At 40.2% G+C, this 19,493-nt stretch overlaps 2 protein-coding genes across 2 annotated transcripts; one reads left to right on the forward strand and one right to left on the reverse strand.

The window, feature by feature from the left end:
• The first annotated feature begins 611 nt into the window (after positions 1 to 611).
• On the forward strand, positions 612 to 10,731 carry gosr1 (golgi SNAP receptor complex member 1). The gene is made up of 9 exons (XM_061281074.1): positions 612 to 714; positions 1,035 to 1,146; positions 1,470 to 1,557; positions 3,306 to 3,413; positions 3,535 to 3,626; positions 6,316 to 6,390; positions 8,204 to 8,233; positions 9,742 to 9,824; positions 10,210 to 10,731. The coding sequence occupies exons 1-9, from the start codon at positions 627 to 629 to the stop codon at positions 10,332 to 10,334; spliced, it is 801 nt and encodes a 266-aa protein (XP_061137058.1). The 5' UTR covers positions 612 to 626; the 3' UTR covers positions 10,335 to 10,731.
• Positions 10,732 to 11,540: 809 nt separating this feature from the next.
• Positions 11,541 to 18,520, reverse strand: trarg1a (trafficking regulator of GLUT4 (SLC2A4) 1a). The gene is made up of 3 exons (XM_061281075.1): positions 17,690 to 18,520; positions 13,554 to 13,680; positions 11,541 to 12,929 (listed from the first exon to the last, which is right to left on the reverse strand). Exons 1-3 carry the CDS (start codon positions 18,116 to 18,118, stop codon positions 12,919 to 12,921), a joined length of 567 nt encoding a protein of 188 aa, XP_061137059.1. The 5' UTR covers positions 18,119 to 18,520; the 3' UTR covers positions 11,541 to 12,918.
• Between the last annotated feature and the right edge of the window lie 973 nt (positions 18,521 to 19,493).

Raw genomic sequence — 19,493 nt, forward strand, 5'->3', positions numbered from 1 at the left:
CTTGAGACAAACAACCTCCATTGCTTATTGTTTTAGTCTTGGTTTAAGAATGGGTCATTTCTGGGGATGGTGAACTGACGCACAAAGATCCTGTAACATTAATGCAGTTTGTCTAATGTCAATTACATTTTTGATACTAAAAAAAAAAAAAAAAGGAAAGATCATCGTTGCCTGAGTTTTAAATACTCAGTGATCTGTCATGTTGTAATCGGAGAAATATTTTAGTTTTACTATTGCAGGGAAGATGTGTCAGAATTAACGAGTAGTGTCTTGTTTAGTGTTCTGGTAGACTCTACTTTAGTTCAGAATCACGCACGCGTGCTCATTTACAGTTGCACGCTATCAGTGATTCCAGTGTATTTTAAGCAGATCATAATGTGCTGCAAGGAATTATCTAAATAATCAAATCTAGGATTTTAAATGTTCCATGTGTATGAAGTTATCACCTAACAGTCCGAAAATTATTCAGTTACAAATGTATGGTTGTTTATCTGTTTGTCAGCGGCGTACAGTGGCAGGCAAAATATTTAAACACTCTCCCACAAATTGCGAAACAGTACGGTTACTCATTCACTGGGAGTTGTGCTACTAAGAAAGGTCGGCAGGGGGCGACATAAAATAGTTGAATGGTGGTTGTTGTGCCAAACCCGGAAGTTGGTGACGTCTCAGACAAAACAAAGATGGCAGGAATGGGAAGCAGTAACTACTGGGAAGGTAAGAGATAATTTAACTAAACTCTCAAAGGACTGCCCACTATTATTCTGTAGTATTATTATTTTTTGCTTCTTCTGCGGGTACTCCAACGTGTCGATCACGCGTCTTCTAACCTGTCTGTCCACTGGCTAGCTAACCAGCCGCTAAGTAACTTCACGTCATCGCATCAACAGAATTGTTCATGATGAATTTATTTCGGATTTCTTTAATATAACCGATCTTAATCGATGTGATCAACTTGTCGTGGCTGTTTGTTTTGCCGACCCAAGCCAAGTAGCTTTGACTTTGAAACGATTTGCTGTGCGTGTCATGTGTTTTAGATCTTCGAAAACAGGCCAGGCAATGGGAGAATGAACTGGACCTAAAGTTGGTGTCCTTTAGTAAACTATGTACCAGCTACAACAGCTCAAGGGATGGACGGCGAGGAGACACGTAGGCAATGATTATTGATATAAATAGGGGCTGTACTGGATCACAACACCATTCTGTTCCCGTGTTTACATTGTTCTGACGTGTCAACGTGGCTCCTAGTCATGAGCGCAAAATGACTCCAATTAGTGTCCTGTATTGGGCTAATGGGGCCGTACTTTACTCAGATTTTTTTAGTTCCATACAACTAAGCATTCGATGTCCAGTTTTAACTAAACCAGTGAACACATCAGTTCACTCTTTTTAGCATTTGATTAAGCCATTCATTTTTGTAGTTGTTGTTGTTGTTATTTTTTTATTTTTATTTTTTTTACACCTTCCTGTAGGTCAGACACCACACCGTTGTTAAATAACTCGACTCAGGACAGAATGTTTGACACCATGTCAGTGGAGATTGAACAGCTGCTGGCCAAAGTAAGTGCATTAGTTCAAAGTTCAAAGTCAGCTTTATTGTCAATCCCTTCATATGTCAGACACACAAAGAAACCGAAATTCCGTTTCCTCCATCCCACGGTGACGAGACACAGTACACGATAAACATACAAGTAGACGACACAAAAAAAAAAAAAAGGCACAAACAATAACTAGTAAATAATAAATAAATAAAATGAGTGATGAATAAATAATAAACAAATAACCCAATAAATAAGAGGAGCAAAACTGAGCCAGTGTGCGTACAGCAGACAGTAAGCATAGCGCAAAGTACAAGACGCTACGCAGAAAGGGGGGGGCTAGTTCAGGATCCTAACAGCCTGGAGTATGAAGCTGTTGGAGAGTCTGGTGGTGCGGGAGCGCAGGCTCCTGTACCTCTTCCCAGAGGGCAGAAGCACGAACAAAGAGTGAGCGGGGTGACTCACATCACTCACAATCGTGGTCGCCTTGCGGGTGAGATGGGAGGTGTAAATGTCCTTCAAGGAGGGGAGCGAAGCACCAATAATCTTACCAGCCGTGTTCACTATGCGCTGCAGGGCCTTCAAGTTGTAGTCAGTGCAGCCGCCACCCCAAACAGCAATACAGCTGGAGAGGACGCTCTCAATGGTGCCGCGGTAAAATGTAGTCATGACGGCCGGAGGAGCGCTCGCTCGCCTGAGTTTCCGCAGGAAGTACAGGCGGCGCTGGGCTTTCTTTGCCAGTGATGCGGTGTTGGTGGAACAGGAGAGATCCTCACTGATTTGCACCCCCAGGAACTTGGCGCTGCTCACTCTCTCCACCACAGCACCGTCGATAGTCAGCGGCAGGTGTTGGGTGTGACCCTTCCGGAAGTCCACAACAATCTCCTTGGTCTTCTTGTCGACGTTCAGCAGGAGGTTGTTGTCCCTGCACCACGTGGTCAGAAGGTCAACCTCCAGCCTGTATTGAGTCTCGTCTCCCTTGGTGATGAGACCCACCAGAGTCGTGTCGTCAGCAAACTTCACTATGCGGTTGTCGCTGTAGGTTGCAGTGCAGTCATGCGTCAGGAACGATAGGAACGACGTACATCACCATTGTACTTGAAAGTCAACTGAGTGTGCACTATGTTCTAAATGCAATTGGTTAATTGCGTAGGAGAATCACAATTAGACAGGTCATACAAATTCTGTTAATTATCGGCTAGTGAAATCACCTCATATACTGTATATGCTATTTGCATGCCTCCTTTATATCCTAATTGTATTCAGAATTATTACTTTATTTAATATGTTTTCATTAAAGTTAATGAGGCAACTTCTTTTAGACTATTAACAAGAATACCTTAATAAAGACACAATTTTTTATTCTTTTTTTGTTCTTCTTCCAAAAAACCTAAAATTAGAATATTAAATTAGTCTTTCTGCAAGTCTCCTTATGACAAAAACAAATGTCCATCATTATCATATTTGTAATTATTAATGAGAAAATTAAGCTGTTCTATTTTTTTTTTTTTACTATTTGAATTATGTTTAACGTTGAGCTAAAACACACCGACTTGCCCTTCCTTAAGCCACAAACTGGCAATTTTATAGGAGTAAAATAAAATACAATAGTTCGCTCAGAAGCATATTTGGAACTTTATTTCCCCATAACTGTGACTGCAGTTAAGTGCATTGCTTTTACTATGTATTGTAAACAACTGCACATCTACTACCACGTTTTTTTTTTTTAAATAAATGTATATATTTCCGATGCCACCTTTTCTCTGTCAGCTGACGACAGTGAATGACAAGATGGCAGAGTACACCAATGCTCCAGGCGCGGCTTCTCTGAATGCCGCACTCATGCACACCCTCCAGAGGCACAGAGACATCCTCCAGGTTTGCCAACTCATTCATTCGTCATTGTCCTTGCTACCTGATTTAAAAGCTTCATCAGAGCCATTCTTTGTTCACATATTTTAATGATTTTATTCCTTGTCTCTAAATTTTCCCATCCCAGGATTACACACATGAATTCCACAAAACTAAAGGAAACTTCTTAGCCATCCGTGAACGGGAAGACCTATTAGGATCTGTCAGAAAGGACATTGAGTAAGTACTAGTAAGTAATAGGACGTCAAAGGCTGCGCGTTCGCTTCTCTTCGGGGGGGGGGGGGCTCCATCTAGTGTGGAAACTGAGAAGCTGAGCTCAAGCTTTTTGTGCGGGCCATATTCAATTATGTTTTCAGAATTTGCTGCGGGCCACCAGTTTGGACACCCCTAGTATAGACCCTTTCCAAAATAATAGAATGTCATGGAAAAGTTTATAAAAAGTTATACTGTCATAGATTATAGGTTCAAGACCAACAATTTCAAATGACGTGTTTATGCTTACATAATTTGGACTATAAAACATGCAAAAACAGATAGTTTTGTTCTCTTGCAGCCTCTATGACACGTATTCAGATTGTTCCACTTAAGACCAAGGAATCTGAATTGTGTCATTTGAACAAAGCCTAAATCCATCTGTGTGGTCAGAGCACAGGAACCAAAATAACTCAACTGTTGACTCAAATAGTTGATGCCACTTGCTGGCATCTCTTAATTGCTTTTCGGATAGTTGAACCTTGCGTGGACCTGAAGGAAGAATTTTTTCAGCCTCTTTTGCTTGGAGAAGTCTGTCCTGTCATCTGATTGGCTCAGCTGTTAGTCAGTATATTGAAATGCTCCATCACAGTATGACTCATTTCATTTGCTTTGTAATGGCTTATTGATCTCACGGCCACACGCATACGGTGAGCACTGCAGGATTCTTATCGATCGTCTCCATGCATTGAGTATGCAGACTTCCTGTAGCTGCCTCATACCTGCTTAAGGCTGATGCAAAAAACAAAACAAAAAAAAACAAGGCCGTCTTCATTACAATTGATGATCAATACACACAAGAAATTGAATTAAAATAACTATGTATCACCTCATAAACAAGTTTAGGTATGACACTGAACCTACTTAAGGCTCATTGAAGTTGAATCTAATGGAGACAGAATGTGTTATCTACCGGATGCTCTAACGATTGATGTGGGTGGGTGCTAGCAAGCGAACTATTTAAACTCAATGCTAGAAGAAATGTTTGCAAAATCATAACATTAAACTGACAAGATCCAACATAAGAGCCTAAGAGGGAAAAATGCTGCCCTTTGGTAATTTTAATCACACTGACATTTTACTTTAACGCTTATTATTGGGGTTGTGGTTTTCCATTTCATGGTACTGACCTGCATGGATGCTTTTGGTGCAGCTATCATTTAAACCGACAGGGGGCAGGAGATATCCTCAGAGACGCTTTAACCAAGATTGATGTTTAACACTGCTCATATGGATTATAAACTAGCCACAGTCTCGCCTATGTGAACAACAATTTAAGCAAACACTGCACATTTTGAAGTTGTGGATTCTTATTGCAAAAGCAATTTTTGCACATGGGAGCACACATACTGTGCATACTGATGTGCCATTTCATAAGAACTCGGACTCCTGCCCCTGCTTTTAATGTCAGCTGCACATGCACAAATTTTTTTTTAATAAGCCTTGCGTTATCCCTGCTGCTTACGACTGCACATGCACAATTTGCTGCTATACCATTGTACTTCCAATCAGCACCTTTGGAGGGAGCACTGGGAATTAAATGGCTGCATTTGTTATTCAGTTACATGTTTTTTTGCCGCCCCCTCTCACTGCCTCCTGGTCTTTATCTTGTTCCTTCTCCTTGTGAGGGTGGGGCTGAGTTAAATGACTAGAAAACCAATGAGAGCGCAGCAGCCAGCATCTGTTACCAGCTCCTGATAAATGAGTTGCATCAAAGATATGGGTGTGTGATGTTCGCGTTGCGGTCGGTGTAATAAACCATTCGCTCACATTCACTAAAGGAAAACTGAGCCCTCTTTATCATTGTATTATGGTGGCGCTATTATGCAGTTGCATGGAATTAAGTTTGTCTTAATTTGTTACCAGTAAAATGTCTTTGCATTTCATCATTGATTCATCTTTTGTTACACGTTTGCAAACGTCCTTTGGTTGGCTAAAAATGTTAGGCCAAGTGAGCTTTGCTTGCGCTACATTTTCTTCCATTTAGTACAAGGTCTGCACTGTCCTATTATCACCAGTTCTTTTAAAAAGCTTGCACAATTAACTTTGTGAACATTGCAGTTATTTTCCATTTCTATGCCTCCAGAATTTTAGCAGCGCTACTCTCTTTGGAACCACTCATTTGTAGTTTTAAGTCATGGGCTAATGCAAGTGGATGTTTCCTCCCACTTCACATTAAAGCCTTTCAACTGGTGAAACACAGGAAGCCTTTTAATGTAAAAGAGATGAAAGGAAATTTTGTGGTATTGGCGCCCGGGATTACTAAGATACCGGACGACACAAAAGTTAGGCAAAAACTAACAATAATGATGCAACATTTAGTTGGAGCTGACCAGTACTTGAAATGTGGCCATGTACCGTTTTTACCATTCAACAGTTTTAGGATTCACCTTCAAAGATACACAAAGTTGACCCCACCCTGAAGTGATTCAAATGCCTCTTAACTTAATTATTCAAAGCGTCACCATTTGGCAACAAGAAATGGCTCTCAGTAGTGCAACAGTCAGCCTAATGGGTCTTTGGTAGTCTCAGAGAGATGTTTGGGGATTTAAACATCTGCTCCATGCTCCTCATCATTACTCAAAGCGAGAAAACCTAAGAGAACGGTTATAATATGTTTCTAACCTGTATGTGTTTTTTCGTTTCTTTTTTTTAGAATGTATAAAAGTGGTTCAGGTGTGAACAACAGAAGAACAGAGCTGTTTCTGAAGGAACATGAGCACCTGAGAAAGTAAGTTGTCTGACTTCTCAGTTCTCTTGTGCGAGACGAAATTGGATGTCAGGAGCGCGTGCACACACTAAAATGAGAGCCAAATGAGCAGATATGACAAACACGTATAACAAAAAGGCAAGCAGAGGCATCATTCTACAAAATACAAGTTAACTTGCGTTTCAGGATGTAGAGTATGGTTATTTATAGGAATGACTATAAATGACCGTACTTGTGTGTTTTTAAATTCGCATATTGCAAATTTGCTGGACAAGAATGATTTTATTCAAAGTGGCTGGCATTCTGTTTGCACCAACAACCACAAAGGGGATGCCTCTCAACTGCACACACATTAAACTCATGTTGCCCTTGAAAGGAAACAGGAAGTTTCTGGAATGGTAAGTAGGATGTGTTGTGGTAGTATTCTCTCCTATGAGTGCCTTTGTGGTAGAGTAATATTGCCAGTTAACGTTATTCTCCTTCAGCATTTGGTTTTGGGTTCCTGGAAATGACAGATATACTGTATGTAGCCATCTTCAATAATCAATAGTTTCAGTTAGGGCCCGATTGATAGGGATTTTTTTTAGATTTGGATAAATGACAGAATGAAATTCCAATAACTAATTAATTGGCCAATTTAAAAAAAATAGCAGATTATTATTATTATTTTTTACAATTTTTAGGTATGTGTTATGTTTGAACGACATTATCTTTGTCTTATGTTGTAATGTGTTAATGTATGAAGAAAAAAAAAAAGAATATGGCACTAGTCAAAAGAAAAGGATGCACCTTCTTTCCCCCCCCGTGCATGCTAGTCCAGTATATCTCATATTTGGACAAATTAAATTTTCCCACTGAACTACACCCTATGTTACAGGGCTTCCCCTGATCCAAGCTGGGAGAGGAAATAGGAGAGTGGAGCTGTATATTAAGTTAAACTTCATCGATTGACACTTGATAGTATTAGAGCCATCGCATCGGCAATAATGCCTGGAGAAATGTTGAAAATGTGATAGTGTGCGTTTCATTTCTACTGAACAAATGTGCACTATGAATCTGAACTACGGGTTCAGGAGATAAGTTCCTTTGTAATGTCCAGCTCCCCTGCGATCCAAGGACAAGCAGTATTGAAAATGGATGCAAGGGGTATAGCAAACACGTCAATTCTCATGTAACAAAAACTTCACAATGTCTTCTTTCCCCCACCATCCGTATATCAAACCGAGCTCTATCGCCGGGCTCTAACTTAGTAACAAGCCAGCCAAACAGCAAACTCTTTTAATGTAAAAGCTGTAAAAGATATTTCCTGTCTTTAATGGTTAGATGGAAATGGGAGAGGCCTGTCGGCTGTAGCATTTAATTGCTTTCCAATTGACATTAGTCCAGTAAGCAAAACCACACATTAAACCCTGACTGTGAAGAGTTTTTGAAAGTGCTCATCAACTTAGTAGTCTCTTTGCTTTCGGCTTGTTTGCTTTACTTAAGGAACAATATCCATATTGACTCAGATTATGGTATAAATTAATATGTTTTCCCAATATACACCAAACGAGTGTGTACTGCATGTTTATTTTTATTATTTTTTTTAAATTCACTGCCATCACCTACAAACAGTTTAGTATGGAGCCCCAAAAATCGGCTATATGTACCTTCACTATGAACAGGACCACAGCAACACATTTCTATAATTTAGATGTGAAAGATAATGTTTAGGATGTGACTTTAAAAATAAAAACCTCTTAACTGTGTCTCTAGGTAAATATAGGTGTTTTGTTCTTTTTAGCGCTTCCATCGCCTTGATAACCGATAATCATGTCTTTCTTTCCATGTGTAGTTCCGATCGGCTGATGGATGACACAATAAGGTGAGAGCTGTCATTTTCCTCCATTGTGATATTTATCTGCTGCTGCCACATCGAGGGTAATAGTTACTTATGGACAAATTTATTGGGGTCCTATTGTTAAAGAAAGAAAATACAAATGGTCACTGAATTCCTAATTCCCTAAACCTGAAAGGCCACTGGGCATTGGTCCTATGTTTAAACATGTAAATCTATTGAACAAATTGAAAATTTCTATTCTTAAAGAGCTATTCATGGAATCTGACATGCTTTTAAAAAGCTCAAGTTTTCTAAAGTAGGACTAGAACAAGTTTTGTACAGAAATGCAGAATTGCTAAAGTGCAGTTTTTTAGCCCGTTGCAATCTACTCAAACACAACTCAAGTTCCTCATTGTGTAGATGAGCCTGAGGGTCGTAATGGCATCCGCTTTCTAAATGCTGCCCATTCAATAGAGTCTGCCCTGGTAATGAATTGCACTTTTACCTTAAATGCAATAAACAACTTCTGTCATTTTGTTTATTTTCCTCTCAAGGTATCATAAATTCTTCCCCAGTCTCTTGCTCCTTTTTCCTCCCCTCAGGCTGGCCCAAATTGCAAATATATTGGTTCTTGTCAACAATGGCTCCTCTGGGACTACCTGCTACTGCAGTCTTGATTAGTGGCGTTTGTCAGTAAAATTGCATAACACCCCCCCCCCCCCCCCCCCACACACACACACACACTTAGACATGTATACAGAACCACATTTGACCACATCACATGAAATATACTGATGATTGGCCTTCAGGCCCACGTGACTGAAATGCTGTGTTTGAATGCAGTAGTCATGTGGATAAAACACCGCTAGTGTAACTGAATTACGAGTGAAGGTTACATTCATCTACCAATTAAAGAATTTTACATGTTTACTTGGCTTAAGAAAGCAAGGGAGAAGTAATATGAATTACAGGTCACATTTATCATTGACACTTCAAACCCCCATCATTGCTCTGTCTCTCTCCTGGGGAAACGCCTTGCCCACCTCTGTCTGCGTAGTATCAATGTGCAAATGGTGACCAATTGCAGAGAAAGTGCAAAAAGACGCTTGAGCTCTAATTTCAATGCGGTTGTTCGTGTCGAAAGAAAGACCATGGGAAGTTGCTGCAGTCAGCAAGTGTTTGTACCTGACTGAGGAGAACATGATCTCTTCCTTCACATCGCTCGGGCGACTTAACAGTCCCCTCAGCAACTTCCACCCTGAAGGAGCCGCGTGGCTGGTATGTGCGGGTCAACTTGAAACGCTGCGTGCCAAATGAGTAAAGTGTGAAAAGATATCCGTCACTTTAGTTTCTATGCGAGGTTGCCTCGCTGGGATGGTTGGAACGAGGTCCGCTTGCTGTTCATCCCTCCTAGCATTCAAAAGTCAACATGGGTTGCCTAACAATGGAAAGACTTATCGCATGAATCCTTTGGACAAAATGCCAGGATGCCCCTGTTGTCTTGTGCTGATTCACTTTTCTATCATCCATATCATCTGCCCTTGTCTTTGTAGCATTGCCATGGCAACCAAGGAGAATATGACATCCCAAAGGAGCATTCTGAAATCCATACAGAGCCGAGTCAACACGCTGGCCAGTATCCTTTTTTTTTTTTTTCCCCCATCTCCACCAAGCTTTAAAGACGGAGCCATCTGTTTCCACCACTGTTAGCTGATCTGTGTGTATTTGGATAATGCTAGTTCTGTTGTGGATGTGTGGCAGACCCTCCTTGCTTTCCTTAAGTGGTTGTTTGTTTCTATATGTGCTTTGTTTGTGATGGGCAGTCTGATGGGCAGGAAAGACTGTAGAACACAGAAGCAAGAACATTTTTTCTCTCATTGGTCTCAATGGACATGTATTTCATAGCTCTCTCCTTGGACCTGAAAAAGCAGCTTTATTTTCATTTTATTTCCACGCTTTGCCGTGTAAGCAATGTGAATATAATTGCTTTGGTGTTGTCCTTAATCTTTTGCTCTCCTAAGACCGGTTCCCAGCTATCAACAGTCTCATCCAACGAATCAACCTCCGGAAGCGACGGGACTCCCTCATCCTCGGCACTGTGATTGGCGTCTGCACCATTCTCCTCCTGTTCTACGCTTTTCACTGAATATTTCAAAGGAGCCAATAGATTGGCTCTTTGTTGCATAGGACTCCCTGAAAAACGGCTCGGTGATTGAGGACCCTGGAGACTCCTTAGCTCGAGGATGTAAGATCTGTCCAACATGATCTACTGAACTCATATCTTGTTGTGGGACAGATGGACAGCTTACTGGTGGGTGGAATATTTTCCTGCTACAAGACAAAGGAATAAAAAAGTACTAAAAACTTGTATCATAATAATTCCCTTCAAGAAACCATGTGCTGAGAAATTGGTGAACCGTTGAAATATGATCATGTTTTTTTCACATTTTATTTAGATGGTTCTTTTGAATTGATGTGCAAATTGGACATGGGTGTTCATGTGAGTTAATAAATTATTCATATCCATTTGATGTGCAAATCAAGACGGCCTCAAACTTGAAGGTGTTGTTTTTTTCCAAGTACATATATGATATGAAACATGAAACACTGCAAGCTTGGACAATTTGGAATTTTAGTTACATTCTCAAGGAAACCTCGAAAATCGTGTCACATACATGTCAGTCACAAGACGGTGACTGATAGTTCTTTGTTTTTATGTTCTTATTCAGGAATGAAGTAATCTGAATGATTGCAATTTAGCTCAAACTGCATCCACAATAAAGAACACAGTAAATAGTGCTCAATGTTTTTAAATGCTCATTAATGTTGAGCTTGTATATTGGATCTCATTGTGCAAATGTTCTTTATGAAGTGGCCGATGAGTGTATATACGTGTGTGCGTGTATTTGCATTTTGCAAGTTGTACATAGGTGTGAATATGAGTGTCACTTTTTGACTATGGATAACAGTTTAAGCAAAGCTATACTTTTTATTTTACATTTTTGATCACTATTTTTATCTTATTTACTGACGCTTTCCAATCAGCCACTGGAAATTTTGCATTACAATAGTCAGCTCAACATTTCCTTTGAATGAGAACGGAAACGTCTGTTTAAAGTATTTAGCATGTAAACTTAAGACCACAACAACGCCAAGACACAAAATCGTTAGCCATGCATGGTAACATTTATTCCAAACATGCAAAATGTACACCACAAAGACGAAACCGGAGACATTCATTACATTGGGATAGTAATACGTATAAAAGTAAACCAACTGCTGAACGAATTCAGTGTAATGTCGATAAATGCTTTTGGTTCCGATGTTAATTGTTTTAAGCTTCGTACTAAACAAAGGCAATCATTGGATTGGCTGCTTATGATTGTTTTGAAGAAAATAAGCTGTAAGTAGTCATGTAGCCAGAAAGTGAAGATGTTGAACATTGTCTGTCTGGAATGAGTTGCATAGTTTTATAAACATGATTTGTAAGCATCTGACATTATTATTCCTGCAGAAAATGTGAATGAACAATCTTTGGGGACCAAAGTTTGAGCCTATGCTTGTATTTGCTATGTCAGTGTGGCAGCCTTGTGTGTGTGTGTTCACAGTGTACTACACATTATCTGTTAAATTGGGATTTTAAACTTTAAATAAACCACAAAACTGTCTCTTACAAAAAAATGTATACAACATGCATAAATATTGCATATATTTCCCCTTATAAATACATTTCATACCAATACAAGGATCAGGTAAAACATTTGATGAAACAATTATAACAACAATCGTGATGTAGCGGTGATGACGGAAGACAAGTAGAAAGATCGTAAACAGATTAAGGGCACAAGGTGAACAACTGGAGCAAAAGATTCAAAATGGGCACAACCGTAGTGTGCTGGGGGATTCGGAGTGTGGTGCATTGGTGTGTTTGCTAGTACAAAGCAGCATAATGTAATATTTCATTAACATTTTGCAAAGATTAAGGTGGACGGGTTTGGGTTACAATTCAGTCAGCTGCACTCACCTTGTTCATATTACTATTCATTCTTTTGGACTGGAAAACTGGGAAAACAGTCAATAATACACAGGCAGAATTTCCACTTCCCTGTTGAGGCATGCAAATATTCTCACTGTTGAAAAAAAATGGTGAAAGAAAAATAAAACGTTCCAAATGTGTCCTCTTCCGCGTTCTTTCACTCTCCCAGCTTGACATTACAAAAATGGACATCTTCAAAAGTATCCACATTTCAGTTCTATCGGCCTTCGACGCAGCAGCAAATATATGAGGATTATATGGGAGCTGTCCAAATGTGGAAGTCCAAACTGAAAAAGTGTTCAAGCATCCCGTCACTGCTGTAGAAAAAGTCGTCCGTGCTCAGTCATCCTCTTCATTCGTTTATTCCAAAATCCTTTGCAAATCCGTACATATCAAAATCTTTCAACGTTGCATCAGGATTTGATCATTCTTTCACACATTTTTTTTGGTCAAGCAAATGTTAGTGGAGTGTAATGCATGCATTTGGGATTCCTGTCTGCGGCAATACCAACCTCAGGAGCGTTTGCTTTCTGAAATTCAGGATGGCATAATTACAATAGGGTAGAAGTAGAGAGGTACAAGAGAGGATCGTATTTTGTAGATATAGATTTTTTTTTTATTGGAATGGGCTTTTTTGTTGCATCCGTGGTATGGCCTTCACGGCTGTTTTATTTTTCCCTTCAGGTCGTCCGTGTCAGTTGATTGCTGCCAAAGACATAAGGAAGGGTGGGAGGGGAGAGCTTTAAGTTGGTTATTGTACGTAACTGCACATTCAGCCCATTGCACTGTGCTGAATCAAACACCGATGTACACACACACACACACACACACAAGCAAGCATTGAAATGTGCTGAGTTTGAAATAAGAAACATGCTCATGCTGGTCATATAGCTCACCGTGTTGTCATAGCACTTGTAGTGTAGCACTTGCTGTGTGCGCACACATTTGTGTCTGGTTTGTTGTGACCATACACATACGTCAATTGTATTATGGAATTAAATGTAAAGAGACTTTCATGAATATGACACAGTGGAACCTCTCAAGTTGGATAACCCTGAAGTGGTACATTTCAACATTGGATAGAATCGAACAAATAGCTTGCATCATGTGATGCCTGGCTTTTGCAAATCATGTGAGCTGTTTGTTTTTCTTTGTTAGCTTTTGTGTGGGTTAATCAGGCGGTAACGAAAATGGCTTATTAAGAACCTTAAAAGTGTTTTCAAGCACTGCTTTTATGCATAGTAAAAGCGTTATGATGATGACAGATTGAAATGGAAATTTGAGTTATTTTGTTTTTATTTTGTTTTCATAATAGTGGTTTTGTAGTACCTGAAAGCGAGACAAACACAACGATGGCGACCACACCCAGCACGATGGAGACGATGCTGAGTAGACGAGCAAGTCGACCCAGCCGTCTGGCCCCGTCCACGTCCCCCGCCTGGAGACTGTTTCTAGACTGGTGACACACAAAAATACATTTAACACAACAAGCAATCCAACCCTGCCCAAAAAAATGTGCAAGAATCATACAAATCATTCTGCAACTGTATGAGAACGACTGGAAGGAACTGTCCTTGGTGCTTAATATTTAAAGATAAAGGCTGGTGTATGCACACCACAAAAAAACTTTTAGGAATGATCAAGAGCGGTCAAATATGACATATTTTTAAAGACACATCCTGCACTCGCTCACCCCTAGCACTGCAATGTGAATGGGGCATAGTCAGTCCCAAGGGAGTATGTATTGATCCAGAGTCAGCGCACACACACACCTGCTTTTGCTGCACACATTCTTGTGGCTGCAGCAGAGGAAGGCAGCTAAGTGAGTAAATGCTCTTCTCTCTTGTCATTAATAATGAACAAGCAGCAGCCTGGCTTGAGGGGAGGGACACAGCAAAGAGCTGGTGTGCGTCTGATGCAGTCGTTTTGGATTTTCAATTCAAAGATGATGTTTTAAATGCACATTTTGTGTCATGATCTTTGTGTCTTGTAGCCTTTTAGTCTCCAAAAACATCTGCGCAGAAATTTGATTAACCATACTTCATCTTAGATTAAGAACAATTTCCACACACAATGTTGTGTATAGTTTTGGAGGAGAACCCAAAGTTGGTTATCTCCTGGCACTTTGCTCTGACTGGGTGTTGAGCAGCCTTGAGAGGCCGCTGGGAGAGCTTTTAGACTCAACTGTTGTTACATTAAAATCTACATTAAAATTGCAAAGCACTCAATGCAACCGGGTGATCAAATCCGCTCGGCACTCCATGGCACCGCTCTCATTCCTGGGGCAATAAAATGCATTGGAGCTCATAAATTATATTTGAACAGACTTTTTTGTGGTGCCTGGGAGGGACTGAGTCAGCTCCATTCACACCATTTGCTCCCATTCTCCATCTCACCTCGTTCTATCCATGCACTCCATGCATACGATCAGATTTTTTTCTGTGAAAAACTCAACAAACCCCTCTGAGCAATTATCACAGCCTCACATCAAGTCAGTGAAAGGCACTTAAAAAGTGTCAGAACTGTAAATAATAACCATCCTTCATTAGGCCGAAGCCAAACAAATTAAATGACAGGTTTGTTTAGATGATCAAGTTTCACGCTGTTCTGGTGCAAGATATCCACTTAGTAGAAACTTTTGAGACATCAAAACAAATTGATAATGGTAATAAAGCGCAATTAGTTGCCATTCTAAAAGTTCATTTAATATTAAGAACATCTCAGCAGTAGTTGAAGTCATCACAAAGTGAGCAACCGAGTGGAAAAACACTTTCTAGCATGCGATGAGCATGAATGCACACATCTTGGTCCATCCATCACCAGCAAATCTGCCGAGCTTGCACTCGCGCTGCTGCAGTTCGGCCCTTGCCATTATTGGGATTGTCCGGTGTTGGCCGTAAAAATCCATTAGGCCTGCATCGCTAATCCTGTAATTGGCTGCACATCGTCCGTGCTAGCCGGCCACAAGCCTTCGCCAACGCAGCATCTGTCCGAGATCTACCCAATAGCAGTTTGCCGGTTGTCCACCTGATAAAAACCATACCATTTGTTGTGTCACGTTTTTTTGGGATGTGTGTAATAAAATCTTCAAACATTAAAAATCCTGGCAATCCATCTTTATACGCTACACTTGTATTAAAATACAACCACCAGGGGACAGTATAACATTGTTTTTTCACAGAAGATAAAGACTATATGCCTGTAAGACCTTTTCTGTCTACATGTCTTGCTCAACTGTTTGTGTTCAATTTTTTTTTTTTTGCTTTAAAAGTTAGACAACCACAACTATCAATGCTAATGTTTAAGAGTTTGTGCTCCCAAGTCCAGCTCCCAAATGGATGGATGGATGGATGGATGGATGGATGGATGGATGGATGGATGGATGGATGGATGGATGGATGGAGTTGGCAGATGTCCTAAATAAAAACTGGCGGCAGGAGGGATCTCATTGATTGACAACCTTGCCTGAGAAGTGCACTGTGCTTCAGTGCAGAATGGAGTGTTCGCATTAGTCAAACAATCTGTAGGTGTCAAGTGTGCTATGAATTTCCTTGGGTGTGCCATCATAAAAATATTTTTCATAGTAGGCTAATAGACTATTGAGGTTTTTTTTTCTTTTATCAACCAAAACCATATAATATATTGACTTTCCTTAGTAAGCGAGTTATCAGGGTCATGCCAAAACAAATCTAACTACAGTAAATACTATAACATGCTGATGACATCTCCCTTTTAATGTTTCCAGGATATTTGAGACCCTTTTCATGCAAATTACATCATTTCGATTACTCACGAGCAGCGTTGTAAACCCGTTTTCTCTCCCTGGTTCACTTGATCTTACATTATCTGATTCAATTCCCGTGATGGGAAGTGCACCGGATCCATTCGGTGTTCCCCTCACACTCATCGTCCTTGCGAAAAAGGCAGCTTTGGCCCCGGCATGTTTATTGCTGCCACACCGTACGCTGCAAACTGCCGCAATCTGCTCTCTGCAGCAGAGTAACTAAATTGACTTCTCTCAGCGTCTATCGAATTAGTGTCCAGATCTTGTTTCCGTCTCCTTTACTTTGCGTCTCTCTGTCAATACCTCCCACACTTCCTCTCCCACATACGCATGCATACGTATATTCCAAGTCATTAGCAAGTGTTCAACGAGTGAATGTCAGTGAGATCATGATGAGGTTACTTGATGATACCTATTTATTTGCTTCTGTGTTAACTCATCGTCAACGTCGAGTTTTGTATTTTCAGAAAGCAGTGTTGTTGCAACAAATAAACACCACACCTTAAACTGTTTCCTTTATGCCTTTTGGAGGTAGATTAAAAAATGTTTGATGCCTCTTGGAGATTTTTATTACCTTTGCTATGACATCTCATACCACAACACCATGACACACATCCTCTCTACAGCAGACATGACATCTGTAGAATGAAGATTCGTGAAGACTAGATTAAAGTGCTGCTGTCTGCAGTACGGAGACAAAACGCTGCTAAGCATTCAAAACTGCCTAATCATGTTTTTGTAAATGCATGGCGGTCCACTGACAAGAGAGTTGTGGAGAAGAACAATAGAAAGGAGTTGGACAGAAGGTTTTGACGTTGTGAGGTGATCATGACTAAGTATAGTGACCTCGTAATATTTAATAGATTACATCCATTCCATCATTTTTATTCATTCTTATCCTCATTAGGGTTGCGAGAGAGTTGTAGCTTGTATATACGTATACTGAGTTTGTGTGCATGATTGAATGTTTTGCTTCTTTCCTTCCTTTTTCCAATTCCTTTTTTAATTGTCTACACTATTTGTAGTATGTGTCCTCTCTGCATCCATTGCAGCCTGGTCATCCTGGAAAAGGGATCCTCCCATCTGTGGTCTCTTCTCAAGGTTTCTCATTTCCCCTAGTTGGAGTTTTGAGTTTTTCCTTGCCCTCCTGGGAGTTTAAGATCAGGGGATGTCTGAGAATATTTGTCATTTTTCACACGTCCTGAGTGTTGGTAGTCTAAATGTTGGATAGAGGCTGTGATGTACCGAAGTCAAATTCCTTGTTTGGCACGCCCAAACATGGCGAATAAAAATTCTTGAATCTTGAATGATGGTACAGAGCTCTCAGTCATACTCAAAACATTAGAATACAGTAGTAACATTTCGAGTATGACTGCATGTGGCCTACACGATGAGTTCACTTTTTGCCCTGAGTCAACTGGGATAGGCTCCAACTGTGGTCCAGAATATGGAGCAACGGACATGCATAAATGTAAATGACAATACTTGTATTTTGCATTCCATTTAAACAGCACTATTCTCAGCATTAAAGTCGATTTTTTTTTTTACAAAAAAAGATCAATAAAATGAAATTCCTAGCTCAAATAAAAATTAATAAAAAATTGTTCCGGTATAGTAATCTGAAATTCGTTTCATGTCGCTCCACTGGTTGCTTTAGTGACATTTTTTTTTGTTCACTCACCATGATGGAGTAGACGAGGGCCACGATGCTGACGGGCCACACAGGGAAGAAACAGGAGATGATGACGAGGATCAGGTAGTCTCGGGGCTTGGGGCTCTCCTGCACCGCGGCGTTTCCGGTGGACGAGCGGCTCAGGCTGACTTTGGACGGGGAGAGGGGCGTGGCGACGTCTAGCTGCCCCGCGGAGCCTGATCTCACGTTCAGCTCGTGGCCGTTGAGATCCGCCTCCAGCCCCTTGGTCTGGTTGTGGTCCATGTTGACGGAGAAAGACGAAGACATCTTGAGCCCATGGCCCGCGGGCTCACTGGTGACGGCCAGCAGCTTCTCAGTCTCCTGGAAGTCAGCCAGCTGAGCGCCACCTTCTCCTCTTCCTCCACCACCCTCTCCAAGGTTGGACTTGAGGAAGTCGTTGTCCGTATTGATGGCCATGCTCGCCTCGATCACGTATTGACAAAAATTGCTTCTTGTTTGTCTTTTCCCGAGTTTAATCTTGATTATAGGCCATTATCAGGGGGAAGTTTTTAAATGATTTCTGACTGTGAGTGAAATCCTCACAGATTAAATAAAAAGTCTTGTAGTTCTCTTACAAAGTTGCTTTGAAATCGTCCATTTGTCACTTTGCTTCATTCACATCCACTTGATATACTTCCAAGATGACAAAAATGTTCTGGATCCAATGAGGAGCAAACAAAATGGAGCTCCATCCAATCCTGCTCTAATTTCTTCTCTCACTTCTTCCCTTTTTTTTTTTTTTTTAAATAAGAGAAGACTAAGGTGCACCTTCTATCTTCCACCTAATGCCGCTCTGACCTTCTAGTCCTTCCACCCTACTCAGGCTGAGGCTTGCAAGAGACTGGACAAAACAGTTGTCAAGTTACACAAGCGCACAGTTTCCGTTTCCGGAAATTAAAATTGTACACATCTTATCCGTTAAAAAAATCCACTTTTACCATATAAAATGCTATATTAAACTGTATATTCGTTTTTTTCTTTTAACTATTTCATTTTATAGATCCCATTATTATTATTATTTCTATTATTATTATCATATCTTCTTCTTCTTCTTCTTCTTCTTCTTCTTCTTATTATTATTATTATTATTATTATTGTTATTATTATTAATAATAATAATAGTAATTATAGGCTGTTTAATGGCCGAGAGAAAGGCTATCAATAAAAGGAAATAGTTATTTTAAAAATAAATATAAACAAAATTGTATGGTAAAAGTGGGTTTTTAACGGACATAAATATATGCAATTTCGATATTTGTATGGTTTAAGTTTAATTTTTACATCCTAAATTTGACGTCCTAAATTTCAGTGATACTGTTTGTAGCAGTCAAGTATGTGCTTTATTTTGAAGGTACTACATTCTTACTTCCACAATTGACTCTATATCTCTGTCTAACTTGATGCTGCTGATGTTGATTGAGCAAAGCAGTCTCTCAGGGAGTTCACTCCCCCCCTTCCCGACACACGCACACACCCTCCTCCCCTCCCTTTCTCAACATCAGCACCAGTGTTTTATGGAAGGCTTTGTGCTGCTATGCAGAATTTACTTTCCCTTCATGTTCCAATGGCACAGTGTTTTCATGTCATAAATCATCATCACACACAAAGTTTGCTTTAGAGTTCTGGATAAAGCTTTGCGTAGAATGAATAATTCTCATGCATCAGAGGACAATGGCAATTATGAGCTGGCTGGGAATTTCATGTTAAATGATCATCCACTGTGCATTTCCCCCAGTAATCCACGCCCATTGGATTTCATCATTATTAGACCTCTGCATAGTGCAGTGCTTCT

Source organism: Syngnathus typhle, linkage group LG6 (genome assembly GCF_033458585.1).
Source record: "Syngnathus typhle isolate RoL2023-S1 ecotype Sweden linkage group LG6, RoL_Styp_1.0, whole genome shotgun sequence".
Classification (NCBI taxonomy): Eukaryota; Metazoa; Chordata; class Actinopteri; order Syngnathiformes; family Syngnathidae; genus Syngnathus; species Syngnathus typhle.

What these genes read in the sequence shown, in the direction of transcription:
- trarg1a (XM_061281075.1), bottom strand. Translation starts at nt 18,118, where the DNA reads ATGGCCATCAATACGGACAACGACTTCCTCAAGTCCAACCTTGGAGAG. An exon ending in CCCTCGTCTACTCCATCATG is followed by an intron (nt 13,681 to 17,689) that starts GTGAGTGAACAA and finishes GTGTGTCACCAG; the next exon opens with TCTAGAAACAGTCTCCAGGC.
- gosr1 (XM_061281074.1), top strand. Translation starts at nt 627, where the DNA reads ATGGTGGTTGTTGTGCCAAACCCGGAAGTTGGTGACGTCTCAGACAAA. An exon ending in TCTGTCAGAAAGGACATTGA is followed by an intron (nt 3,627 to 6,315) that starts GTAAGTACTAGT and finishes TCTTTTTTTTAG; the next exon opens with AATGTATAAAAGTGGTTCAG. An exon ending in CCGAGTCAACACGCTGGCCA is followed by an intron (nt 9,825 to 10,209) that starts GTATCCTTTTTT and finishes TGCTCTCCTAAG; the next exon opens with ACCGGTTCCCAGCTATCAAC.